Genomic DNA, 22,802 nt, shown 5'->3' on the forward strand with positions numbered 1-22,802 from the left:
TAGATAAGATGGAAATTGTAAAAATCTTTCTTATAACTTTTACTCAAATCAAGGTTCAAATTATCTGAAACATTATCTTGATGTTCTTTGCCAAAACAACAAAAAAGTACTCAAGTCTTGTATGACTTTTCATTGAATTACTTTATAGTGATCATTGTATCTTTTTCTAACTACTCACAAACCATTCTTTTAAACATAATTTAATATATTTTATATATTTATAAATATATAATTTAAACAGTAAGCTCATTTGCCTCTGATGTAACAAACCAGCTTCCCATCTTTGAAAACAATGCCATCCTTTCTTTATGTTTTTTTCATTGGTTCATAGATTTCATAGCAGTGATTCATTGAGTTTTCATCATCAAAGTGATTCAGCAAGTACATCTGTATGTTGTCTTACAGTATTCTGGAAACAGTTCACCCAAATCTAATCACTTGAACTCACTGAGGACAAATTTGTACTCTCTATTTACTCTCTTGTCTTTCTCTTCCCTGTGAACTACTTTTCCTTGTTCTTCATAGTCTGAAGATCTTGGAGGAAAAACTGAAACAAAATGGGAGCTATGCCCTTTCTTCTTCTCTCAATCCTTTGTCATCATGAACCCATCCTGGACAAGCAGTAGTTAGCTTTTCTTGCCCCTGATATTTGCTTTTTTTTTTTTTTTAAAGCCATTCTTGTTTTCTTTAGCATCTTTTATAAGCTTTAGCTCACTCTACAATCTTCATATTTTCTGAATCTTTACCTATAGAACTGAGCAATTTTTTTTATTCTTGTTTTAAGTTATTAATTTTTCCTTTTATCTTGACTATAGATCTTTTTATAATCTTCTCATAAGTGAATCTCCATATACAGCCACATCTGTATCATTAATTAAGCCTACTTCTTTGTTGAGATGATACTGGCTTACTTTGTAACAATTTCCTATTGAAAATCTTCCATTCACTTTGAGCTGACTTTCCCTTTAGAGTTTCGGGACTTATCTTTTTGAAATCTGCTTTCTTAAAGTTCAAATCATGCCTGACATTCCCCTCTCTATCTCTAATTAACTCTGAAGGCATGGTTGCCTATTCCCAAGATTTCTCCTTCATTATTCAGTATTTGTTTTATTGCTCAGAAATAGACTTTCCCCTTATTGCTTCTATCATCTTCTGAAAATTGAAATTATCAGCAAGGCAAAATTTTCACAATGAGAAAAATTCATTAGATATTTAATTAAGCATATGTCCTTCATTATTTTATATAATTAGTCTCTAATTTGCATATTCACACATGGATAGACTTCTTTTTAAGTTAATCTTCTAGCATTAAAAAAATCACATAAATAATCTGTCAGAAAATTGTTGCTAGACATAGATAAGATGGAAATAGTAAAAATTTTGTAATCAAATGACTCACAATTATATTGATTAAAATTAATTAAGATAGCCAAATTACAAATATAATTGGTGATTTTTCTGTTAATTCTGTAGCATTTTTTATTCCTCCACCTCTTTGGGTTTTTTTAATTAGTTTTTGATTTATCATATAATTTCAGAAGGTAGAGGAGAAATCTTGTAACTTATGGGAATTGCATCATTGCCTGTTGAGACCTTTGTTTTTTAATCAATCTGTCAGTAAACATTTATTAGCTATTACTGTGTGCTAGGAACTGTGGTAAGTGCTGTATACCAACAGTGAAAGGTAAAAGACAGTCCCTGTTCACAGGGAGCTTATAGTCTAATAAAAGAGACAAGATGCAAATAATATACAGACAACCCATGTACAGGATAAATTGAAATAAACAAAGGAATTAAGGGAAATCAGAAAAGGCTTTAGAAGGTAAGATTTTAGCTGAGACTTGAAAGAAGAAGTGATGAGGAAGGGGAGGTATTCCAGATATAAACAAGAGCCAATGAAAATGCCCATCTGGGGAGACTGTCTTGTGCAGGGAATAATAGCATGTGAGCTGGCGGCATTGGTTAGAGTCAAATGATAGGTGTAAGAAGACTAGAAAGGAAGAGAACAGGTTGTACACTGCATAAATGTCAGTATTTTATATTTGATCCTGGAGGAGACAGGAAGCTACTGGAGTTTATTTTATAGCAGAGTTACATGGTAAAGCCTGTGCTTTTAGAAAGTTCACTTTGACAGCTGAATGAAAATGAACATCGTCTGTCAGTGTCTTCTCTATCCTTCCTGGACATCATCCACTTAAAAAATGGAGAGGCACAGCTAAAGTGATTTCCAGCTTTTCTACCTCAGTCATTCAGAAGAAAATTGAGGGCCAAAAGAAGAACTGTAAAAAGAACTGGGCTGGTCCATACCATTCTAGAAAGAGCAGCTGATCCAAGCACACACTACTCTTGCATGGATTCATTTCTTATACTAAAAATGTTAGTGTTGTTGTTTAAATCAGATTTGAATTTTAAAAGGAGGGACAGTACCTTTTATCATCCATTCTGTAAGTTTGATACTCTTTTTTAAATTAAAAACTATATTAAATCCCTAATGTGGATTGCCAAGTAGTTTTGATTTAAGCCTCAGATTTTTACCTCAGATGGTTATACGCATGTTGCAAATATCTAGGTTTTAATAAAAACCTTAAAATTTTAATTATCTTCCTAATAGCACTTTTATGAAATTCCCAATTAGCCAATCATTGATTTTTCAGAAGTCCCAAAATCATATTAATCATCACCATAATTAAAACAGAAAAGTGAACACACAACAGAGTTTGTCTTTATCACATTATTAAAAAAAAAAAAAAAAAAAAAAAAAGAATCTGTAGGAAACAATGTGATATAGTAGATATAAACCCCACCCTCTTGGAGTCACAGTCTCAATACCATTTCCAACATATACTGACTATGACACTAGACAAGTCACTTAACCTCTCAGTGTCCAAATCAAACCTTTAAGAATTTAAGTTAAAAACAGTTATTGCTCTTTATTCACTGGTGTAAAAAGTATTCTTCACTGGAATCAATAAGCACTTATTAAGTACCTCTTCTATTCCAGGCATTTGAAACTAATATTAGGTATCAAAATATAGATTAACAAGAGTAATAAGCTTAGTTAATGAGATTATCTGATAGAGATGGGAATTCTATCAAGTAAAATATGGTCATGATTATTAGTACTTTAGAAGACAATTCTACCTGTGTAATGAAAGTGCCTTGAAAATATGTTAATACCCTCTTGATTATAGTTTTTAATTAAGATATTTTATCCTAATTTATTATTTTCTTGATTTTTTAGTAAGCAGTATTTTTCCCCCTTTCAGTAGGATAATCCAATAAAAGGAATAAAAAAAAAAATTTAAAGAGCTTTATATATTCTAGTTATAGGAAAAGCCATCTTACCCTGAGAATACAAGATATTGACCCTTAATCTAATTAAAAAGAGGTGCCATTTCAGATTGTTAAAAGGTTTTTATTTGGTGAATGTTCACCCTTTAGTATTCTTGCCATTTAGTTACAAATAGAGTTGATACTGTTAATATTTCTTGGTAAATTAGAAGTTCTAGAAAGGTAAGGAATTTCCCCTACCAAAGTCTTAGAAAGTTGCCTAGGAACCTGAAAAAGTGATCAATTATTTTTCCAAGGTTACAGAACCAATATGTGTCGAAGGCTAACTTGGATATTTGAATTCACTGAATTGTGCAGTAGGTCTTGTTAGGTTTTTCTCATTCACTCTAATTTTATGCTGTAACTACAAACAGAAGGAAGAGGTAATCTCCCATATTACATTGTAACCTAAAGATTAAGAATAACTTTTGTGATGCTGAATTTGTGCAGTATATATCAGAATCACTTGCTTGGCTTTTTTTTTTTTTTTTAATGCTGTTTCCCATCTATTAACATCCTTGGTTTGTAGCTGTGAAAGGAAAAAGTGACAACTATTCTTGGCTTATAAAGACTACCTTTTTCTGTTTATAAAATGCCAAACTTATGTTCCCGCTAATAGTATTAACTAGGGATTCCATAGTATCAATAATGCTATATTTCTTTTCCTTCTCTAAATAAGCAGAGATGAATGAACTAGAAATTATTTTTCCATGTCTTTGCATATTAATAGTAACAAAATAAAGCAGCTGTCATTTCCATTAAAAAAAACTGGTGAATAAGAAAACTCGTTTGGTTAAAAGAGATAAAACATATAATATGCTACATATATTATAGCCATCTTTATTATTGCTCATGAAGGCCATTAAAAGAAATATTGAAAAATGAGTAACTAACAATTGCCTTTGGTTGGACTTGATACTAACTTCTTATAAGAACCCTTTCCAGTCTTTTTCCATGATTTTATTATATTTGTTATGGACAACATGATGTCCACATGAATCTGGATGCTTAAATGATCTTCATGATCAAAGATTAAACGGTTTCATTGTACCTGAAGACAGTCAAATCATAAGATACATGAATACATCTAAAGTGGTTTACTAATTATAGTAATAATTATACTATTTAGTACTTAAGCTAGGTAGCAAAATTAGAAATTTGAAATCAAACAAAGCAATCCTTTTTGTTGTTCTGTTGTTTTTACATTTAAGTCAATAATTTAAGAGGTTATTAAACCTACTTTACAGTATAATTTGATACACAAAGATCCATTTATAGGTTATCTTTAGTTGATGAGATGAAATAAGGAAGCTTTATTAGCATCCAGATAAGACAAATCTGGATGCTTTCGAAAAGTAGTTGTATAAATTCAAGAAACTATACCACTGTTAAAAAGGAATGAAATAACGCAAGAAGTTTGGCTTTCAGGAAAGATTCTAGCCTTTGCAGTTCTAATGTTAATTTATTATATTGAAGTGAAAAATTCTGTTCCAAAGATTAGTTTACCAATGACTTTCTTTTCTTGCAATTTATTTTCTGTTTGTTTACCTGTAGGAGCAGTCTCACAGGTGCTAGACAGCCTGGAGGAAATTCATGCACTTACAGACTGCAGTGAAAAGGACTTAGATTTTCTACACAGTGTTTTCCAGGATCAGCATCTCCACACACTGCTAGATGTAAGTCCCTTTCCATCCATATAATGTACATTTAACATACCAGTTTACTTTCAGCGAGTCTCTAGACCTTTTTTTATTTACCTTAATTCTATAAGAAATAATGTGGAAAGATCAAGATAGATTGAACATTGAAACATAATTCAGTATATATATAGTGTCTTATGCATAATACATACAAATTCAGATAAATTTAAGTTACAGTAAAGCTCAAGAATTTTCATCACTTGCTAAGATTTCTGGAAACATTTAGATGTTTTTATCATACACATGTGTTACCTTAAATTCTACAGCTGAAATATACTTAGTGAATTAAATATTTGCTTAATTCTTTGGTCATTAATTGGCTGATACTGTATTAGTATTTTAAAAGTGAACATTCTACAGCTGAAAAGTACTTAATGAATTAAATATTTGCTTAGTTCTTTGGTCATTAGTTGATGATGCTGTATTAGTATTTTAAAATGGAAGCAGTCAAGTGTTGTTTTTTTTAAATATATATATGGTTTTATAGTTTTGAACCAATTTCTTGGTTTTCTTGAGTCAGCTAATAAAGTTTTATCATACTCCATAGTCTTTCACCTTTCTTCCTACCTATTTTGAAGGGTTGTTTTAATGGTCTACCTCATTTTAGAATACCTGTGCCAATACATTTTTAACAAGAAAACATTTGATAAACTTTAGTGGCAAAGATTATTAGAATATGTGAACTTCACTAAATATTTAGCATTCATGCATGTAATTTACCATTGATTCATTAAACTGATATTTATTGTGTCTACTAAGTGTGCCAAGCCCTGGAAATAACATAAGATAAATGAAGAAACAATTCCTGTCCTCAACACACTTGCTTTATCCTGAAAATATAGTATGTAAATAGATACAAGATGATTTGAGGAAAGAGAATGCACTTAACTATAAAGATGAGGGAAAAGGATGACTTTTAGGAGTGACAACTGAACTTATTCTTGAAGGAAGCTAAAGACTAAAAAGTGAAGATGAAGAAGGGATACGGTCCAAATAAGGCGATGTACAGTCTTTTTAAAAGCACAAGATTTGGGAGATCGGGTATTAAGTTTGGAGAATATCATAACAGCAGTTTTGCCTGGAACATGGAATAGGTAGATAGAAGTCATGTGAATGAAACTGGAAAAGTAGGCTCAAATTAGAATGTGAAGGACTGTGAATGCCATGGTGAGATTGTATTTTATCCTAGATATACTTAGTTCACTGAAGATTTCTGAGCAGGAGAGTAAATGCTCAGGTCTGTTCTTTAGAAAGATTATTTTGACAGTTGAGTAAGGGATGGATTAAAAAGAAACATACTACAAGCAGGGACATCAATTAGGAAGCTATTGTAATAGCATACAACTGTGGAAAGCCAGAAGACTTGGGTTCAAATTAATTCTCTTCTACTTAACTAGTTTTCATTAACTAGCAACACTGAGTATGTCCCTTTTCTCTCTCTGGGCCTCAATTCCTTTGAATGCAAAATGAGGGAATTGGACTAAGTGACTTCTAAAGTTTCTTTAGTCCTATACAAACTTTACTGCAAATATATGGTATAGTGTATCTAAATAATCCAGTCACAGGATTGCCTTATCCAAATCTAGTCTTCTCTGCACCAGTTTGTTTCACGTCCCAAATATATTCATTCTCCTTGGGAAGCTCATATTTTAGGTGCACCTCCCAACTCGTCTAAGTGAGTAAACATGAGTCAGATATAATGAATCTACTTAATTTCCAGGAACTTTTTACATCACTCTCAAGGTGACATTCAGCCCAATTATGTTGAGAACTGTCCACCTGACAGAAGAGATTGCCTGGAGTTCAAAGCACACATAATTTTCACCATCAGTACCACCAGCAGGAAATGAAATTTTAAAAGTTCACTTTGAGCCAAGACCCAAATTTTCCCTATTACTATCTTAACAAGATATCAATCAAAGGAATCAGTGGGACCATTCCTGATACACTCTGAGAAAAATAGTCTTCAAAGTCTCTAATTTTCGGCACCAAAAAGCATTACAAAGCCCTTCTTTTGCTCAGGAATGGTTGCCTGCCTTAGACCCCTCTCTAAGGAGAATTTGTTTCTCTTATTTGGGAATTTACAGCTTGCCACCTGACCTAGAGGCAGTTAGGTAGTATAGTGGATAGAGTGCCAGCTACAGTCAGGATAACTCACCTTCCAGAATTCAGAGGTGGCTTCAGATATTTACTAATTGTAAGTGACCTTAGGTAAGTCACTTCATCTTCCTCATTTGTAAAATGAGCTGGAGAGGGAAATGGCAAGCTATTCTTATATCTTTTCCAAGAAAACTCCAAATAGGATTATAAAGAATTAGACACTACTAAATAACAACAAAAATCTGACCCAGCCAGTCCAGTATCCATTTGTCTATTGCCTTACATCCCATGGTACCACTCCACAAAAAGAATATTGATTCTTAGCAAGAATCCAGGTCATAAATCATAGGCTCATAGATTTAAATCTAGAAGGTATATTGGTAACCTCTCATTTTTTACAGATGAGGAAACTGAGACTACAGGTTGAGATTTTACTAGGGTCATATAGTCATTAATTATATAATGCAGTATTTAAACTAGAGCCTTCCTAATTCCAGGGTCCAAATATTCCTATTTTTCACAAAATCTTTCTGGTGCCATATCAACTTTAACTAAGTTATATATAATTTTTTATGTTCATCACTTTCCCATAGTGCTTGTATCCCCAGAATTTTATATTAAAATTAGTTATGTTGGCTCAACTAAAAATGATGCCATAGATGGACTACCAGCCTTGAAGTCAGAAGGACCCGAGTTCAAATGCGGGGATAAGTTCAAAACTTAATCCCAATTGCCTCACACCAAAAAAATTAATAAAGATAATCATTTTTTAAAATTAGTTGTATCTTTTTCACCATCCATATCAGGCCATATCAAAAACTAACTGGATTTCTCAATTTGGCACCAAAAAGAACTTGTCCACACAGTTTTCTATCTCCTGTGCCTGTACTTAACCAATGAACGTATTAATAGATGATCCAGAATCCACTAGTCAGAAACAGTCATCCCATTCTTCTTCTGCCATCCAAAATTCTAGGTCAAACTGGATGTAAGTGTCTGATTTATTCACATAGAATAATTACTTCATCTATGTGCCCCTCCTGCTGCCCTATCCTGGTTAAAAGGCTCAGGCGTTTATAGAAACTCAGCACACAAAACTTCAAATTAAATGTATAGCAGCTCTCTTAATCAGTGGGATCCCATTTCCCTTTAGTAACAGGATACTCAGGTTTGCCCTAATTTAACAATTTAAATTAACTAATTTTAATTACCAATATAATGAAATATCCCCAAATTAATATAATACCCAAACACAGTTTCTAGTCCATTATGATTTATAATTCATCAAATCCATATTGAATAAAGTTATGGTTATAAAAAAATTCACAGAATGAAACATGCAAATACAAGAAACCTCCTTGAAAAACAGTCAGTCCTGATATGAGAACTCCCTCCATTAACACAAAGACCTATCTCCTCTGATTTAATATTTTTATTTGCTGTGAAAATTTTGAATTCTAGATTCTCCCCTTTCTTTCTCACACCTCTTCTCCATTGAAAAGCCCCATTTGAAATTGTACAGAACATTCCCATAAAAGTCATGTTGCAAAAGAAAACGTAGATCTCCCCTTTCTCCTCCCCCAAAAAGCATTCAAGATAAAAAGTTTAAAAAAAAAAAGTATGCTTCAGTCTGTTATCTCCTCTCTGACTTGTGGTTGGGTCCTAACCAGAGTTCTTCCAGGCACTGCAAGTGTGTGTCAGGCAAGATTTGAAGCTATTTCTTTTCGACTCCATACATTGACCTTGATCATTTATTCTAGAATTCTTCTACTATAATTAAAATGCATTCAAATCCTACTTAGCTTTTTACCACAATTTAGTTTGGAAACTGAAAAATCATTGTTTTGTTAGCTAGATCTAAAATGATGATCCACAATGTCAAATTTAGTTCCACAGCTTAAAGGATTCACATGTATACACATTCACACACCTATACATTTACATACATTCACATACTTTTCCCCTTTCCAGCCTATTAGAATTTCATGAAGATTTTATCCCTCTAGCTCTTTGAAACTGAATAGGAAGACAAGAGTACTAAACGAATCCCTCACATTTACAATTCCTGATAGAACACATGTTCCCTTTATAGCCATGCCTCAATTGTACTGTTTTCTTCATTTTGCTTTAAAACCTTATTTTCTTGCTGAAAGTAATTTATTTGCCTCTGTAACCTGTCCAGCCCCTGACCTATTTCTCCTTTTTGACTTTCAGTTGTACCTCCTTTTCAATTTTTGGCCATTATCCTTGGTCATCTATTTTCAAAGACTCCCAAACCCAAGCACTCAGTAAAATAAACTTTTTTCCCTCTTATAATTCAAATTGTAAAGTCTGAAAGTGTTCACCAAATAAACTTCATGTTTTCTCTTTCTAAGGACAGATTTCTTAATGTGCTCTTATATCTTTTATTGCACGCAAATTATTGTTGGTAATAAGCCATATTCTCCTTACATCCTCCATGCATTTTTTCATTGCCCTTTTGGTCACCCATAGTTGTGATTTTTCTGAGATCATGGAGATAATATCATCAAAAGAATACTGGTGTTAAAAGGTGAACTTTAGCAATAGAGAGAATCCTTATTATCACTGAAAGTACCATATAATATCCCAAAAGTAATCCAGTCATTCCTCCCATTTATTTTTGGTTCCAGCTTGTAAATTTGAAGTGCCTTTCCGATAAATCTGTGCTATTGGACTAATTCATTGGTCTGCTTATCCTGTTGCTACATATCATAATCTGGAAAGCATGCTTTTTTATTAGCTACTATATCTAAGTGTTTTGAGATTTACAAAGGATTACATGTTTACATAGATTTCAAATAAATCCATAAAAGTCTATTGTACTTCTACAAAGCTGAGCAAATCATAACAGCATAACTAGAATTAAATATAGATCCGAAGATTTGTGGTAAATAGAATAAAGCATATATTTCATACCTATATAAGCAATTGCTGCCCTCTTCATCCATGAAAGTTGACATTTTTTCAGAACGTTCCTCAATTACTAACTGCTCATGACTGCTTTCATTGATTTATATTTATTTATACAGACTATTTTGGTAGTTAATTGAACAATAATCATTTATTAAAAGTCTGCCAAGACAAAAGTGAGATAATCATGCCTTCAAGGACTTTACAATTCAGCTGGGGAGATAATATGTACATATAAGAGTATACAAAATAAATACTTTTTTTTTTTTTTTGAGAAGACAGGCAAGCTTCATGTAGAAAGTGACAACTGAACTAATCCTTGAAAGAAAGTAGCTATTCTAAGAGGCAGAGAGAATGCATTCCAAGAATTGGGGGGGGGGGGGGGGGCGGGAGCAAACCGGTATACAGACAGGAAATATATGAAGAACAATACAAATGCCAGTTTGGCTGTACCATCTAAAGTATTATGAAGGTAGGGAATATTTAGTACATCTGGAAAAGTATATTGGCGCCAACTTGTGAAGGGCTTTAAATGCTAAATAGAGTTTATATTTGTTCCTAAAGTAATAGGAAGCCATTGGAGTTTATTGAGTTGGAAATTAACATATAGGAAAGCTACTTTGGATGGGTATTTAGTGGATAGATTAGATCAATAATGCATGTGGTAGGTACCCATGAAAGTAATAGAGGATGTTAATATCCTCAATACCCATGAAATTTTGTTTATTAAGAACACACAATCCACCTATTTGTTTATTAGTTGAAAGACAAAAAGTAAAATATGAAATCTAGAATTCATTCCATTAAATAATAGCTTATCAGCCTATTCTATGTAGAATACTGCTATAGCAGTGGGTAGAAAGAAAAAATTTAGATTGTCCCTGTGAAGATAGTCTAATAGGAATACATTAACACACAGATAACTGTAATATATGATCGGTGTATAAGTGTGTAAGAGAAGCATAAGCAAAGAATTGTTTGAGATATCAGACTAGAAAGATCATTACTGACAATGGGAAGGCTTTATGGAGAAGGGGAGCATTTAAGTTAGGTTTAAATAATATTTAAGAATTCAGTACTCAGGTTGAGACAGGATGGAAGACTTTCCAGTCACCAGAAACACTATGAGCAAAGGAATAAAGTCAGGAAAAGTACCTTTGGAGGATAAGAGGAGATACAAAGATAAACAAGACACACCCTGGTTATATAGCTATATTAACTCAAATTTGTAAACACATTAAGATCTGCAAAGCATTTTTGTCAAAATAATCCAATTCATAACTTACCACCTTCAAGGAAAAACTAGATTACTAGTTATCTGCAACAAACAAACAAAAAAGATTTATTAAGTACCTACTATGTCCTAGATGCTGTGTATATACAAAGACAGAAATGAGACTCTTTGATTTCATACCCCTTGAGAAGCAGAGGTAACCTTATCCCCCCATAGACTTCTCTACAGTGTTCAAAAAGTCCTGATATTTCCAGTCTAGCTAACCTAATGTCTCTCCTAGCTCTTAACCTATAAGACATAGATGGATGGATGGATGGATGGATGGATGGATGGATGGATGGATGGATGATTGCTTGGATGGAGGGACAGACAATAGAAATCTACATATACATATATATACATAACTATATATGTATGTAGCTGTGATATGGAGAACATTTTAAATAATCTAATAATTAAACTAGTCATTCAAGCCACAGTTGTCCCAAGCATACTTTTAATAACCAATTTGGATAAACTCTTTCAACTATTATGCATAGAAACCAACAATATTAAAATATATTTTCAATGAAATTAATTATAATCACTTTATAAAATTTAATTTTAATTAAAAGGATAATTTTGTACAAAACAAAGTTCCTTCCATTTGGAAAGATCTATTTTAAGCTTACTATCATTACAAAATATTTGTAACACGGCATCTTTAGTACTTTGAAAGATTTCTATAAGGATCCCTATTTAAAATCAGGAGTAAATCTATTTCTCAGTGACATCTATCATCTGTTTATACCATTGATGCTTATCTCAAAACTTGTGCTTGATCTTCCCATGCAGTTCTTGTACATGTCCTCCCATAAATTTGCCACAGATTCCACCCCTCAATGGAAACCCTTCCATTCTTTGTTAATATCACAAAGACAGCAGTGGAACACATAGGTCATACAGCACTTATCCCTTGCTGTCACTACATGATCAGTCCATCTTTTTTCTTCTAATTTTGCTTGTAGTTGGAAAGTCAAGCGGGATTAGTTCTCCATATCACAACTATTCAAATAATTGAAGTGAACTCTTATCCCATAAAGAATCCATGTACTATGGTCTACTATGTAGACCAATCTACAAAAACAGCTTGCTAGAATTTGCTAGAGCTTATGTTCTGTCCACCTGGCCTTCAAGTATCTAGAGCCACCTCCTCAACACAAGAAAGCAAAGTGCTTTTATGGGGTCCATGGCATGAAAAATTTTCTTAATCCTGAATGACATTTCTTATTACTGAGAAATACTGAACTTGTTTTCACATCCTAATCTTTCTTAAGGATCATCCTTATTTTTAGATCAATCAATCACCCAATGACATATTCATAGATCATTGTATAAAATCCACATAATCCCCATCCTTCACTCTTTTCTCAATATTCTTACTCTTTGCTTTATATCCTGCCAGTGGATAGAGTGCTATGTCTGAAGTCAGGAAGATTAATTTTCAGGAGTTCAAATTCAGCTTCAGACATATACTAGCTGTGTAACTCTGGGCAAATCATTTAACCCTAATTGCCTCAGTTTCCTCATCTGTAAAATGAGCCAAATAAGGAAATGGCAAATCACTTTAATATATGTATATATTATATTTAAATATACATATATATATTTAAATATAACATATTTAATTTAATATATACATATATTTAAATATATATATTGCTGAAGCAATTGGAGTTAAATGACTTGTTCACATAGCTAGGAAGTCTTAAGTGTCTGAGGTCAGATTTGAACTCAGGCCCTCCTGGTGCTCTATCCATTATGCCATCTAGCTGCCCCCATTTCAATATCTTTACCAAGTAACCCCAAATGGGTTCACAAAGAGTTGTATGCAACTGAAATGATTGAACAACAAAAGTAATTTTTAAAAAAAGTAATTAAAACAAAAAGGAATGAAAAAGGAATTTTAGTAATTAAAATAGAGATCTACAGGGTATTCATTATACATTAAAGAGTATTCAATTAAAATTATTAAATTTAAAAGATATTAAAGAATATGCTAAAATATAGCTTAAATTTCTCCAGTGACATTCCATTCCTCAGATTTAATTACATATTTCAGTTTAGAAGAATTTTGAAAAGAAAATATCTAGCTATTCAAAAGAAATTCACTTATTTTCAAATATTTTAATATTTAGACTTTTATGATGAGGCATAATGAAAAAAGCTCAGAATTTTGAGGCAGATAACCTGGGTTCCCAGGCCCGTTAATGACTATCAGTGTCACTCTCTATGCTCCAGTTTCCTTATCTATAAAATAAAAAGGTTGAATTTACGTCATAATAACTCATATTTACATAGCATTTTTAAAATTTGCAAAGCACTTTCTACATAACTTTACTAAGAAGTGGTAAATATATCTCTATTTTACAGATGAGGAAATTAAAACAGCCCACCCAATTCAGATCTTGACCAACATCTCCTCTAGCCCTCTTTTACTATACTACATTCCTTTTTAAGTTCTAGCTTATCTCAAAAGTGTTTTCTACTAAATCTTCTGATTTGTATGAATGTCTATTTTTTTAGGAATTTAAGAAGGTTCATTTTATATAGAATAGTCATAGAAGTCACAAAATTATTTAAGTACCTTGAAGTCAGGGACTATTTATGTTTTTTTTTCTTTGTAACCGTAGTAGAAAGTACTTAATAAAAGTTTGTTGATTAATTGGAATGAAAAGAGGTCTGTCATTGGTATCACACGACCTGGTTTCAAATCCTACTTCCATAGCTTGAGCAAGTCACTTAACTCTCAGGGCCTTAGTTTCCTCATCTTTAAAATGATGTAGTCAGACTTTTGGGCTTCTAATATGCCTTGCTATTCTAGATCTATGATTTTATTAGTTTTCCCAGAGAAGATTTTTTAAAGATCTTTGCAAAGCCTCTTATTTGGGAGTGTTTTTGTACAGAGCATTCTATCTCCTGATTCCATGCCTTTTACTGAATACCCTTCCCATCCTCTATTAACCTTTGCTTTATAGAATTCCTGGCTTCCTTCAATGTGTACCTCAAAACACCACCTCTTAAAGGAGGCCTTTCTTTCTTTTTCTTTAACTGTCCTCCATTCTTATACTGCTTTATATTTTATTTTGTACCTATTCTATATACTTCTAACAAAGTCCTACTGTGTTGCCTGATCATGCAGTAAAGCTGAAGCTGAGTTCTAAAAGGCTAGGCCAATGGAGAGCAGAGTAAATTCAGCCATGGTGGAAAGCCTTTGAGGATGGCTCTTACAAAAGACCACAAATCTCTTTTTTGAGGATTGATTTGGAATTTTACCAAGTGATTCAGAGTCAGTAAGCTGGCTATTTGAATATGAATTGCATTGGCCAAGCAACCCACGAAACAAAGAACAATACTAAATGATCACCATGCCTGTGTAGCTACTTCTGCTCGTACAGTTATGGTTCTGGGATGACAAGAAAGAAAAGTGACATACAATTTTTAGTCTGTCTATAAAATTTACTTTGATTATGTAAATACTAAGATCCTTGTCCAGTGACCAACTTGAAGGGAAAATATTACTGAAAGAGCTCAGTAATCTTTACATTCATGTTCTGGGGAAAAAAAAAAAAAGAAGAAACCAGAAACTTAGAGCCAAATAGAAGAATGATTTATAAGCACTTCCAAGATAGAATTGACAATGAATTTTGTTACATATTCAAAGGTTATAGGATACTTAATTTAATGGACTATTTGTCCATATATTATTGTACTAATGAGAAGTATTTTCAAAAAAAGATTACCACGAAAATAATTGAAACTTATGCATTGATATTAATTACTAAGGATGAAGAAGAGAAATGCAATGAAGTACCTAATTTAAAAACTCCCAATTAAATCAACATTCATTCTGATGTTTGATAAGTTTAGTTGCAATAATGGAAAAAGTGAGGATAGGAAAAAATATATGGGAAAATACGGCTCAGGAAGTAGTGAGAGAGCTCCAAAACTTACTAATTACACAGAAATGTCATGTCTTTTTCTTCCAAAAAATAATTGGTAAGCTCTAGACACACACACACACACAAAAAAAAAAAAAAAAAAAACCACCAAAAAAAGACAGATTATGGTTTCACAGACAGAAAAAGAATTGTTATTGATATGGTCATAATCCTCACTTAAGAATTTATACAACCAAATCATCAACTTCTCAGAGCTAAAATCAGAATTAGTAAAAAACAAGCAGCAGTGTGAGGAAACGAATGCCATGATTGAAGCAACTGAATCCTGAACTATTTTAAAAATCAGTTGACAGTTAAAAATTGGAAATGATCAACAGGAGGGACACTGACACTAATCATAATTTAATATAAAATATTAACCAATGTAAATTAAAGCAGAAGAGCTCAGAAAGCACTTTAGTCTGTAAATATCTTATTTGCTTGCCAGTCAGATAGAGATGGCTGCCAAAGATAACACTGGATTCGAATATAAACTTATCTATAAAAATCTTATGGCAGTTATATTCAAAGAATTATTACAAAGTAAAAATCGATTTAAAGAATGCAAAGAAAGATGCCTAATTAAATACTCATCACAGAGGTGATGAAGGGCATAAAAGATGCACCATAGGCATTATATTAGAGGAGGATGAACTGGTTATAGGACAAAATAAAGGGGTGACAGGTGAATCATCAGAGTGCTCAAGGGATCTGACATATTGAGTAGAGCCCTTCTGGTAAACTTATGGGAAGACACTGACAAGATCATTGAGTTAAGGTTTTTCATTTTACAGATGAGATACTGTCCTGAAATTTTCCTTCCTTTAATTTTCTCTTTTATTTAGGTTTTTTTTTTTTTTTTTTTTTTTTTTTTTTTTTTTGGCAAGGTGATTTGAGGTTAAGTGACTAGCCCAGGATTTCACAGCTAGTAAGTATCAGGGGTCTGAGGCCAGATTTGAACTCAGGTTTTCTATCCACTGCACCACCTAGGTGCCCCTATTCCTTTAACTTTGAACTGTTATTCCCAGTTCTGCCTTCTAGATTCAAAGAGAACAAGTCTAATCTTTTACTTTATCTTTCACTAATCTTTCAAATAGACAATAATCAAATTCCCCTTCAAATCTTTTGTTTTTCCAAATAAATATTCTTTATTTTTTTTGTTATTCATGGAAAAAGGCCAATTTTTTCATTTTATATAACATTTCAGAAGACCTGGCTATCCTATGCCATAACTATAATTAAAAATGGCATTTCTCTATCTGAATATACAGTACACAAGGAAAAAATATATAATGGTCAGAAATTAAGCACAAGAGTAGAGCTGTCATATACACAAGAAGATTGTGTAATATTAATTTTATTGTTGGTAAAAGAAAGTTGTCAGTATGTTGTCATTTTGGCAAACATGACCTCCAGTATTTTATTTGGGAAATAATACAGCACTTTTAATAGTCCCAAAATAGCTCCTTAAACATAGAAAAGGTTACAAAAGGAGAAACTTGGTAGAAATAGAAATCATCTCAGCTACAATTAAATAGACAGTCTAGCTCTTTTCTTCTCTTCCATAGTTCAACTGCCCTCCTTTCCTTGTTAGATGCAGGTGTATGACGAAAATGTATCATTCTTCTTTTCATTCTTAAGTACACACACACACACATACACACACACACACACACACACACACACACACACAAATGAGGATACAAAATATAAAAAATAATGTGTGTATAAGTACAATTATGCCAAACTATTTCAGTTGTCTTTTCCAGGATTTTGCAGTTTCAGATGACCTGAGATATGATCCCTTGATCGTTGCTATGCATGTTATGATGAAACAGATTGGAGAATTTACTATAACTTAAAACTTAATATTTTGAAAAGTTAGAAAACATATCTGGGACAGGATTCAATAAAATGGGAAGCTGATGATACTACTTTCTTTAAAGGCTGTAAGTAGAAAGGCACAGATGACTTAGTTACCTCATTGAGAACAACTTTTGATGATTAAGTCAGTCTCTTTTAAATAATGAAATTTCCTTTTGAAGAGTTAAAATATTAACAATATTTGTGCTATTGGGATCATTCTGTGCTGCTAAATTCTCTGAATTTGTCTGGTCTAGGCCAGATAAAACTTAAACATTGACCTAAAAGTGCATTTTGTTGTGAAATTCTTATCCACAAATTTGGAGGCATAAGTTTATTCTATTTCTGTCATCTGTTGTTAAATCTGTCAGAAGAAAAATAAGTTATAAAATTGTTATTAGGAGGAAAATTTGAGATACCCTGTTTCTAGATATCTTAAGATACTGAAATATTCCATTTTTTAAGAAGAATATTTTAGAATAGACTTTCTGCGATGTCAAACATGCATATAGTGATGCCTTTTTATTAACCAGTTCTGTGGTTTCATCATTGTTATAGGCTAATATAGGTTGCCACTTTCCCTGCAACTTTGTATATTTAGAGAATGTCCTTACTTTTTAAACATTAAATTACTTGCCTAGGGTCACATTCTTAGTATGTAACTCTTAAACCAGATCTTCTAAACTCCAAGGCCAGCTCTGTACCCACTCATCATGCTGCCTTTTTCCTACTTGTTGCAGTAAATGCCAGAACTTTCTATACTTAATTGGATCTATGCTCATATCTTCAATACATATCAGAATCCATCTATATAACTCCTCATTGCAGATACATAATCTTATCAATGTTCTCCATCAATCTTCTATACAAATTCTGCAAAAAAACTCTAGTGACCTTTCTGCATTACACACATATTAGTATAGAACAACATTGTATGTATTTAATTCCTTATACTCACTGCACAATCAGCTCCCACCTCTCTTTTAAATCATGCATATCCTTTTTGTGGTGGTGGTGTATTTTTTATTTTGGGATTGGAGGGGGTAGATTATGGTTTGGGGGGGGAGGGCTAGTTTTTTGTTTTATTTTGGTTTTTTGCCATTTCTTACTTCCAAGTCATTTTTAGTAATAGTGCATCTCACCATTGTCTCTCCCTTGTTTTGATTTTTCAAAGTTCATGGTCTTTCATGATTTTGCAGACATATAGTAACTCTATCATACTACAGAGTCTTCTCAGTGATATCTTTGATTTCTTTAAAGAAATAAGCCTGTATGGCCCTCAGGGGGAAAAAAATGGAAAAAGAAAGCTGTGTAGACTGTTAGTGAGATTGGAGCCCATTAGCTGAGTTAGCTAGTCCATTAATTCATATATCTAGGTAAGCACTACAGCTGAGTCCATAATGGAATAAGAGGAATAGGAAAAACTAGATTATATTTGTGAAATTATACAGTGCTTTCAGCAATCAAAACACTCTCTGACACAGAAATCCAGATAAATTTCTAGTCAAGATAGTTTACATTCTAATTCACATGTAATCCTACAAATTTTGTATATGATGTGACAGATGCTATCTACACAACTGCTACTTCTTAATGGGATTTATTATGTATAACTTAGAAAACTGTTTCAGATAAATATTCAGATAATTTATTTCTCAAAATTTTTCTCCAAAGGACTGAAAATACTGTTAAATTCTGATTTTTGATAATTGCTTATGAAAACCATTTCTGTTGTAATTATATATTGAATCAGAATATGTCATCTCTACATATTTGCATTTTTAAAATTACTATTGTCTGTCAACCAAGATCATAAAACTTGGGTTTATAAGCTTAAATTAGTGATCAAACACAACAAATAGAAATTGGGTTTTCTTTATTTTTTCTTTCTACTGTTTACCTCACAAACAATTCTTTGTGCACTTATTATATTTTTTGTTATGTTTCCTACTCAATTTTATGGATAATGTTATAAATGCAAGATGTTTTTTCTCAATTTGCTCATGGAAAAAAATGCTATCCCAGTATTCCAAAGTTAACTAAATTAGTTTTCAGACCATAAATATAGTATGTTATGGGGCTTATATTCAGTGCATTTTCAGATCTATAGAATCTGTCACTTGGCTTAACCTTGGAAAAGGCTGGTTCATCTTCATACTTCAATGAGACATCAAATAGTATTTTCATGGAGTGAGTATCTATTTAAGAAACCAAATTCTGTATTTCCATCCTGCTTTACAGGAAAAATGAAACGTGTATATGGGATTTTTTGCAAATTTTTCTGAGTTTTAGACTTTTCTTTTTAGTTTGCTTGAATCTGAAGTTTTTCTTCAACATATTCAACTTAGGACAATTCTTGGCACATACTAGGTCCTTTAATGTGTGTTTCTTAGACTGTTCCTTTTGAGGTTCTTCATTTTTGTTTATCTATAACCATACCATGTGTAATATTGCATTTGAGAGATCATTTTATGAAACTCAAAAGTTAACTTATTTATCATTTTAAACTGTTTTCTAAATTTACTATTGCATTCTTAGCTCATTTTGGAAAGGAATAAGTTTTTTAAAGCTTTACATAATAATCAAGCATAGCACTGCATAGATTTGTGACTTAAGGCCTCAGTTCTTTGCTTAAGAAGAGACATTGTTATTTCCTAGGTGTAAAACATGAAGTCTCACCTGATATGTTATTTTCATAGTTTTTTATTTCTTTTTAAATATTTATAAGCTTGGTATTATAGGAAATCATTTCCAGGAATCTTTGGCTAAATGAAACAAAGGTTCAGGTTAAAATGAAAGGTAAAAATTTTGAATCCTAGCCCTCCCCTTCTCTTTTTCCTCCTTTTTTTCCTTCACTGAAAACTGGTTCCAGATTTGAGTTCAAAAAAATATAGTCTTATAATTCTGACCAAATATATGTTATCCCTTGATACTTCTAATATTGCTGTTAAAATAATTTCTGCTTGTTTTGGATTTTCTACGTGACATCTTCATTTTTAAATATGAAGTGTTCATAAATAAAAAGAAAAAAAAGGCCAGTGCTAAGGTTGATTATTAATAAAGGATTTCTTTTTTATGCAATTTTGGCATCTAATGTCAATGGGGCATACTTTTGCATGGAAAACAAATTTCACCCAGAAGCCAAATAATGGTGGAAAATGTACTATAAATGTAATATTAAAATAATGAAATGATATTTGAGCAGTTGATTAAAATTTCCTGAAGTATATCATTTATGCCTTTTAAAATATTTTAATTGGTTTATGTTGTAATTTGATGCAATGGACAATCAATAGTTAATAACTATTTCTGCTTTTAACAAAAATCTAGGTAGGTTGGGATTTTGGTTTTATTTATAGTAGGTGAAAGACCAATTAACTGAATAATCCTAAAAATATTAGTAAGTGATTATTTTTAACTCTTCATGTTGTCTTACAGAAACTTTTTCCTATTACAAAATAGCTATTTACCTTGGTAAATCAACAGTATTAAAATAACACCTTTCTTTGTCTATTTTTGCCAAACTTTAACAAGCTATTTTTTGAACATTTGCCTACCATCCTTGGAACATCTAAAAGGATTTGTCTAAAACTACTGTTTCCATAGTAAATGTGATATGCCGTTTAATTAAGAGTTTTTGTTGTTGTTTTTTAAATGATATGGCCTAAAATTGTTTTATAAATCATAATCTTAATGTGCAGCAACAGCTCAACATAGCATCCTCTCTATATAGTTCTTAATGACTAGACTTTAGTAAGCAATTTTTTATTGGTTTTTAAATGTTACATTAGAAATATATTTTAGATATTCCATATTTTATATTTAATTCTAATTTTTGAGGATTTCCCCCATGGGAAATGGGCAGATTTGATTTCTTAAGTTAAAAATAAATTTCTGGTTTTTTTTTAATAAATTTCTGTTTTATAAAGAATTAGCAAAATAATAGACAATATTTGAGAACAACATCTTTGGAGAGTAAGAAACTTTATGAAAGAGGAACTGTGACTTACAGGATGATTTGATGGTGCTTGTTTTTGTCAGGAATGGGTTAATAGCATTGTCATAACAGTACATAACAGTAGGAAATAGATAAGACAGATTTTCCACAGTAATTATTGCTCAGTTAACTTACACATTAATAACTGAAATAAATAAGATGATGAGCTCCTTGAAGACTTTTCATTGTCATGACAGGCCCCAAGTTGAGCCATATAGGACAAGAAAAGACCTACCCAAGCAACATAAATCTTAGCTGCATATATTTAACAATTATTTTGTTTACTTATGGAATCTTGGGCAAGTCCCTTTGACTTTAATTTCCTATTATTAAATTGATTATTTGAACTAAATGGTCACCACGACTTTTTGCAGGTCTACATCTATAATCCTATAATTTTAATTCTTCAAGATATTAATTATTACTCTTGGGATCATTCAACCAGTTCCAAATCTACCTAACTGTACTATTGTTTAACCTCTTACCATGTCCTTAAAAGTTGCATGAGAGCCTATCAAATGCTTTGTTGAAATTTAAATATACTATTTATAGAATTTGATTTGGTCTTCCGTGACTCTTTCCCAGTAGAGATTTGGTGGCCTTCATAATCACTCTTTCCCTCTTGGAAGTGTGGACAGATCGTTCCTTTAATAACATATTCTGCACTTGCACTTGGAATAGAAGACAAGTTCACTGACCTATAGTTTGAAGACACCATCTTCATCCCTTTTTTTGAAAATGGAGAAAATGTTTGCATTTTTCTAGTCATTGGCACTTCTCCATTTCAGAAACCACAGTAGCATCTCAATAATCACATCTGCCAGTTCTTTCAGTAAATAGCTTAGGATATAGTTCAAAAACTAGGGCACAAAGCGTTCTCTTGATAGCAATTTCTGAGTATTGTATCCTCAAAAGTCCTTGTTCTCTGGCCTTTATAATGCTGGTCTTCTTGGTAAGTTGAAGTTCACTGAGGCCTGAATGAACAAAGGCATATTTAGTCATCTTTCTTTTAACCTGCTGCACTCCCAGTTTTATGTAGGGCTGTATTGTGACCTAAACTAAATTTATATCCAACACCACTATCTAGAGTAAATTAATCCTTTCATGAAACTATTATGAGTGTTCCTGAAATGCATCCCAGGTACAGCAAGCAAAGATCCTTCTTTATGATATTATTGAATATTGAGTGGTTTCTGTCCTAAAAAGATTGGATTAGAGCTGGGGTAAGGGAGCTTGATCTTAGAGAGGTAATTTGCCCAAGATCATATAGGCCTTCATTAGCAGGACCAGGTTTCCAACCCATGTAGCTTCTCTGACTCCAAAGGTAATTCTTTCCTTATTCAAATGAATTCAATCTGAATTCAATTCAAATGAAAAATCTGACTTAACATTGTCATATTTCATTCATTAAGCAATAGTTTTGTAAGACCATATTTATATTGTTTTATGTTAGACTGATAATAGAAAAATTAATTTTTGCCATGATAGACTTCCCAACCATGTCAAAATCCAATAATTATTGTCATTATCTAATCCAGAGATATGATAGTTAGAACCTTTTTGCCAATGCCAGTGCAGTCGCTCTATAAATACATCATTCTTAAAACATTATTCTAATAAATGACAAATAACATAGTCACTTTAGCATAACCAGGATTTTAGTACAG

The 22,802-nt window shown here is 32.1% G+C and overlaps 1 protein-coding gene across 13 annotated transcripts in view; it reads left to right on the forward strand.

Annotated features, from left to right (window-relative positions):
- The window catches only part of CASK (calcium/calmodulin dependent serine protein kinase), a 430,649-nt gene that overhangs the window by 338,925 nt on the left and 68,922 nt on the right, over window positions 1–22,802 (forward strand). For all 13 annotated transcript variants that reach the window (XM_051984998.1, XM_051985006.1, XM_051984997.1 and 10 more), the window contains one exon: window positions 4,885–5,006. In XM_051984998.1, coding sequence (XP_051840958.1) covers window positions 4,885–5,006 — 122 coding nt within the window. The remainder of the gene's footprint in view (window positions 1–4,884; window positions 5,007–22,802) is intronic.

Source organism: Antechinus flavipes, chromosome 3 (genome assembly GCF_016432865.1).
Source record: "Antechinus flavipes isolate AdamAnt ecotype Samford, QLD, Australia chromosome 3, AdamAnt_v2, whole genome shotgun sequence".
NCBI lineage: Eukaryota > Metazoa > Chordata > Mammalia > Dasyuromorphia > Dasyuridae > Antechinus > Antechinus flavipes.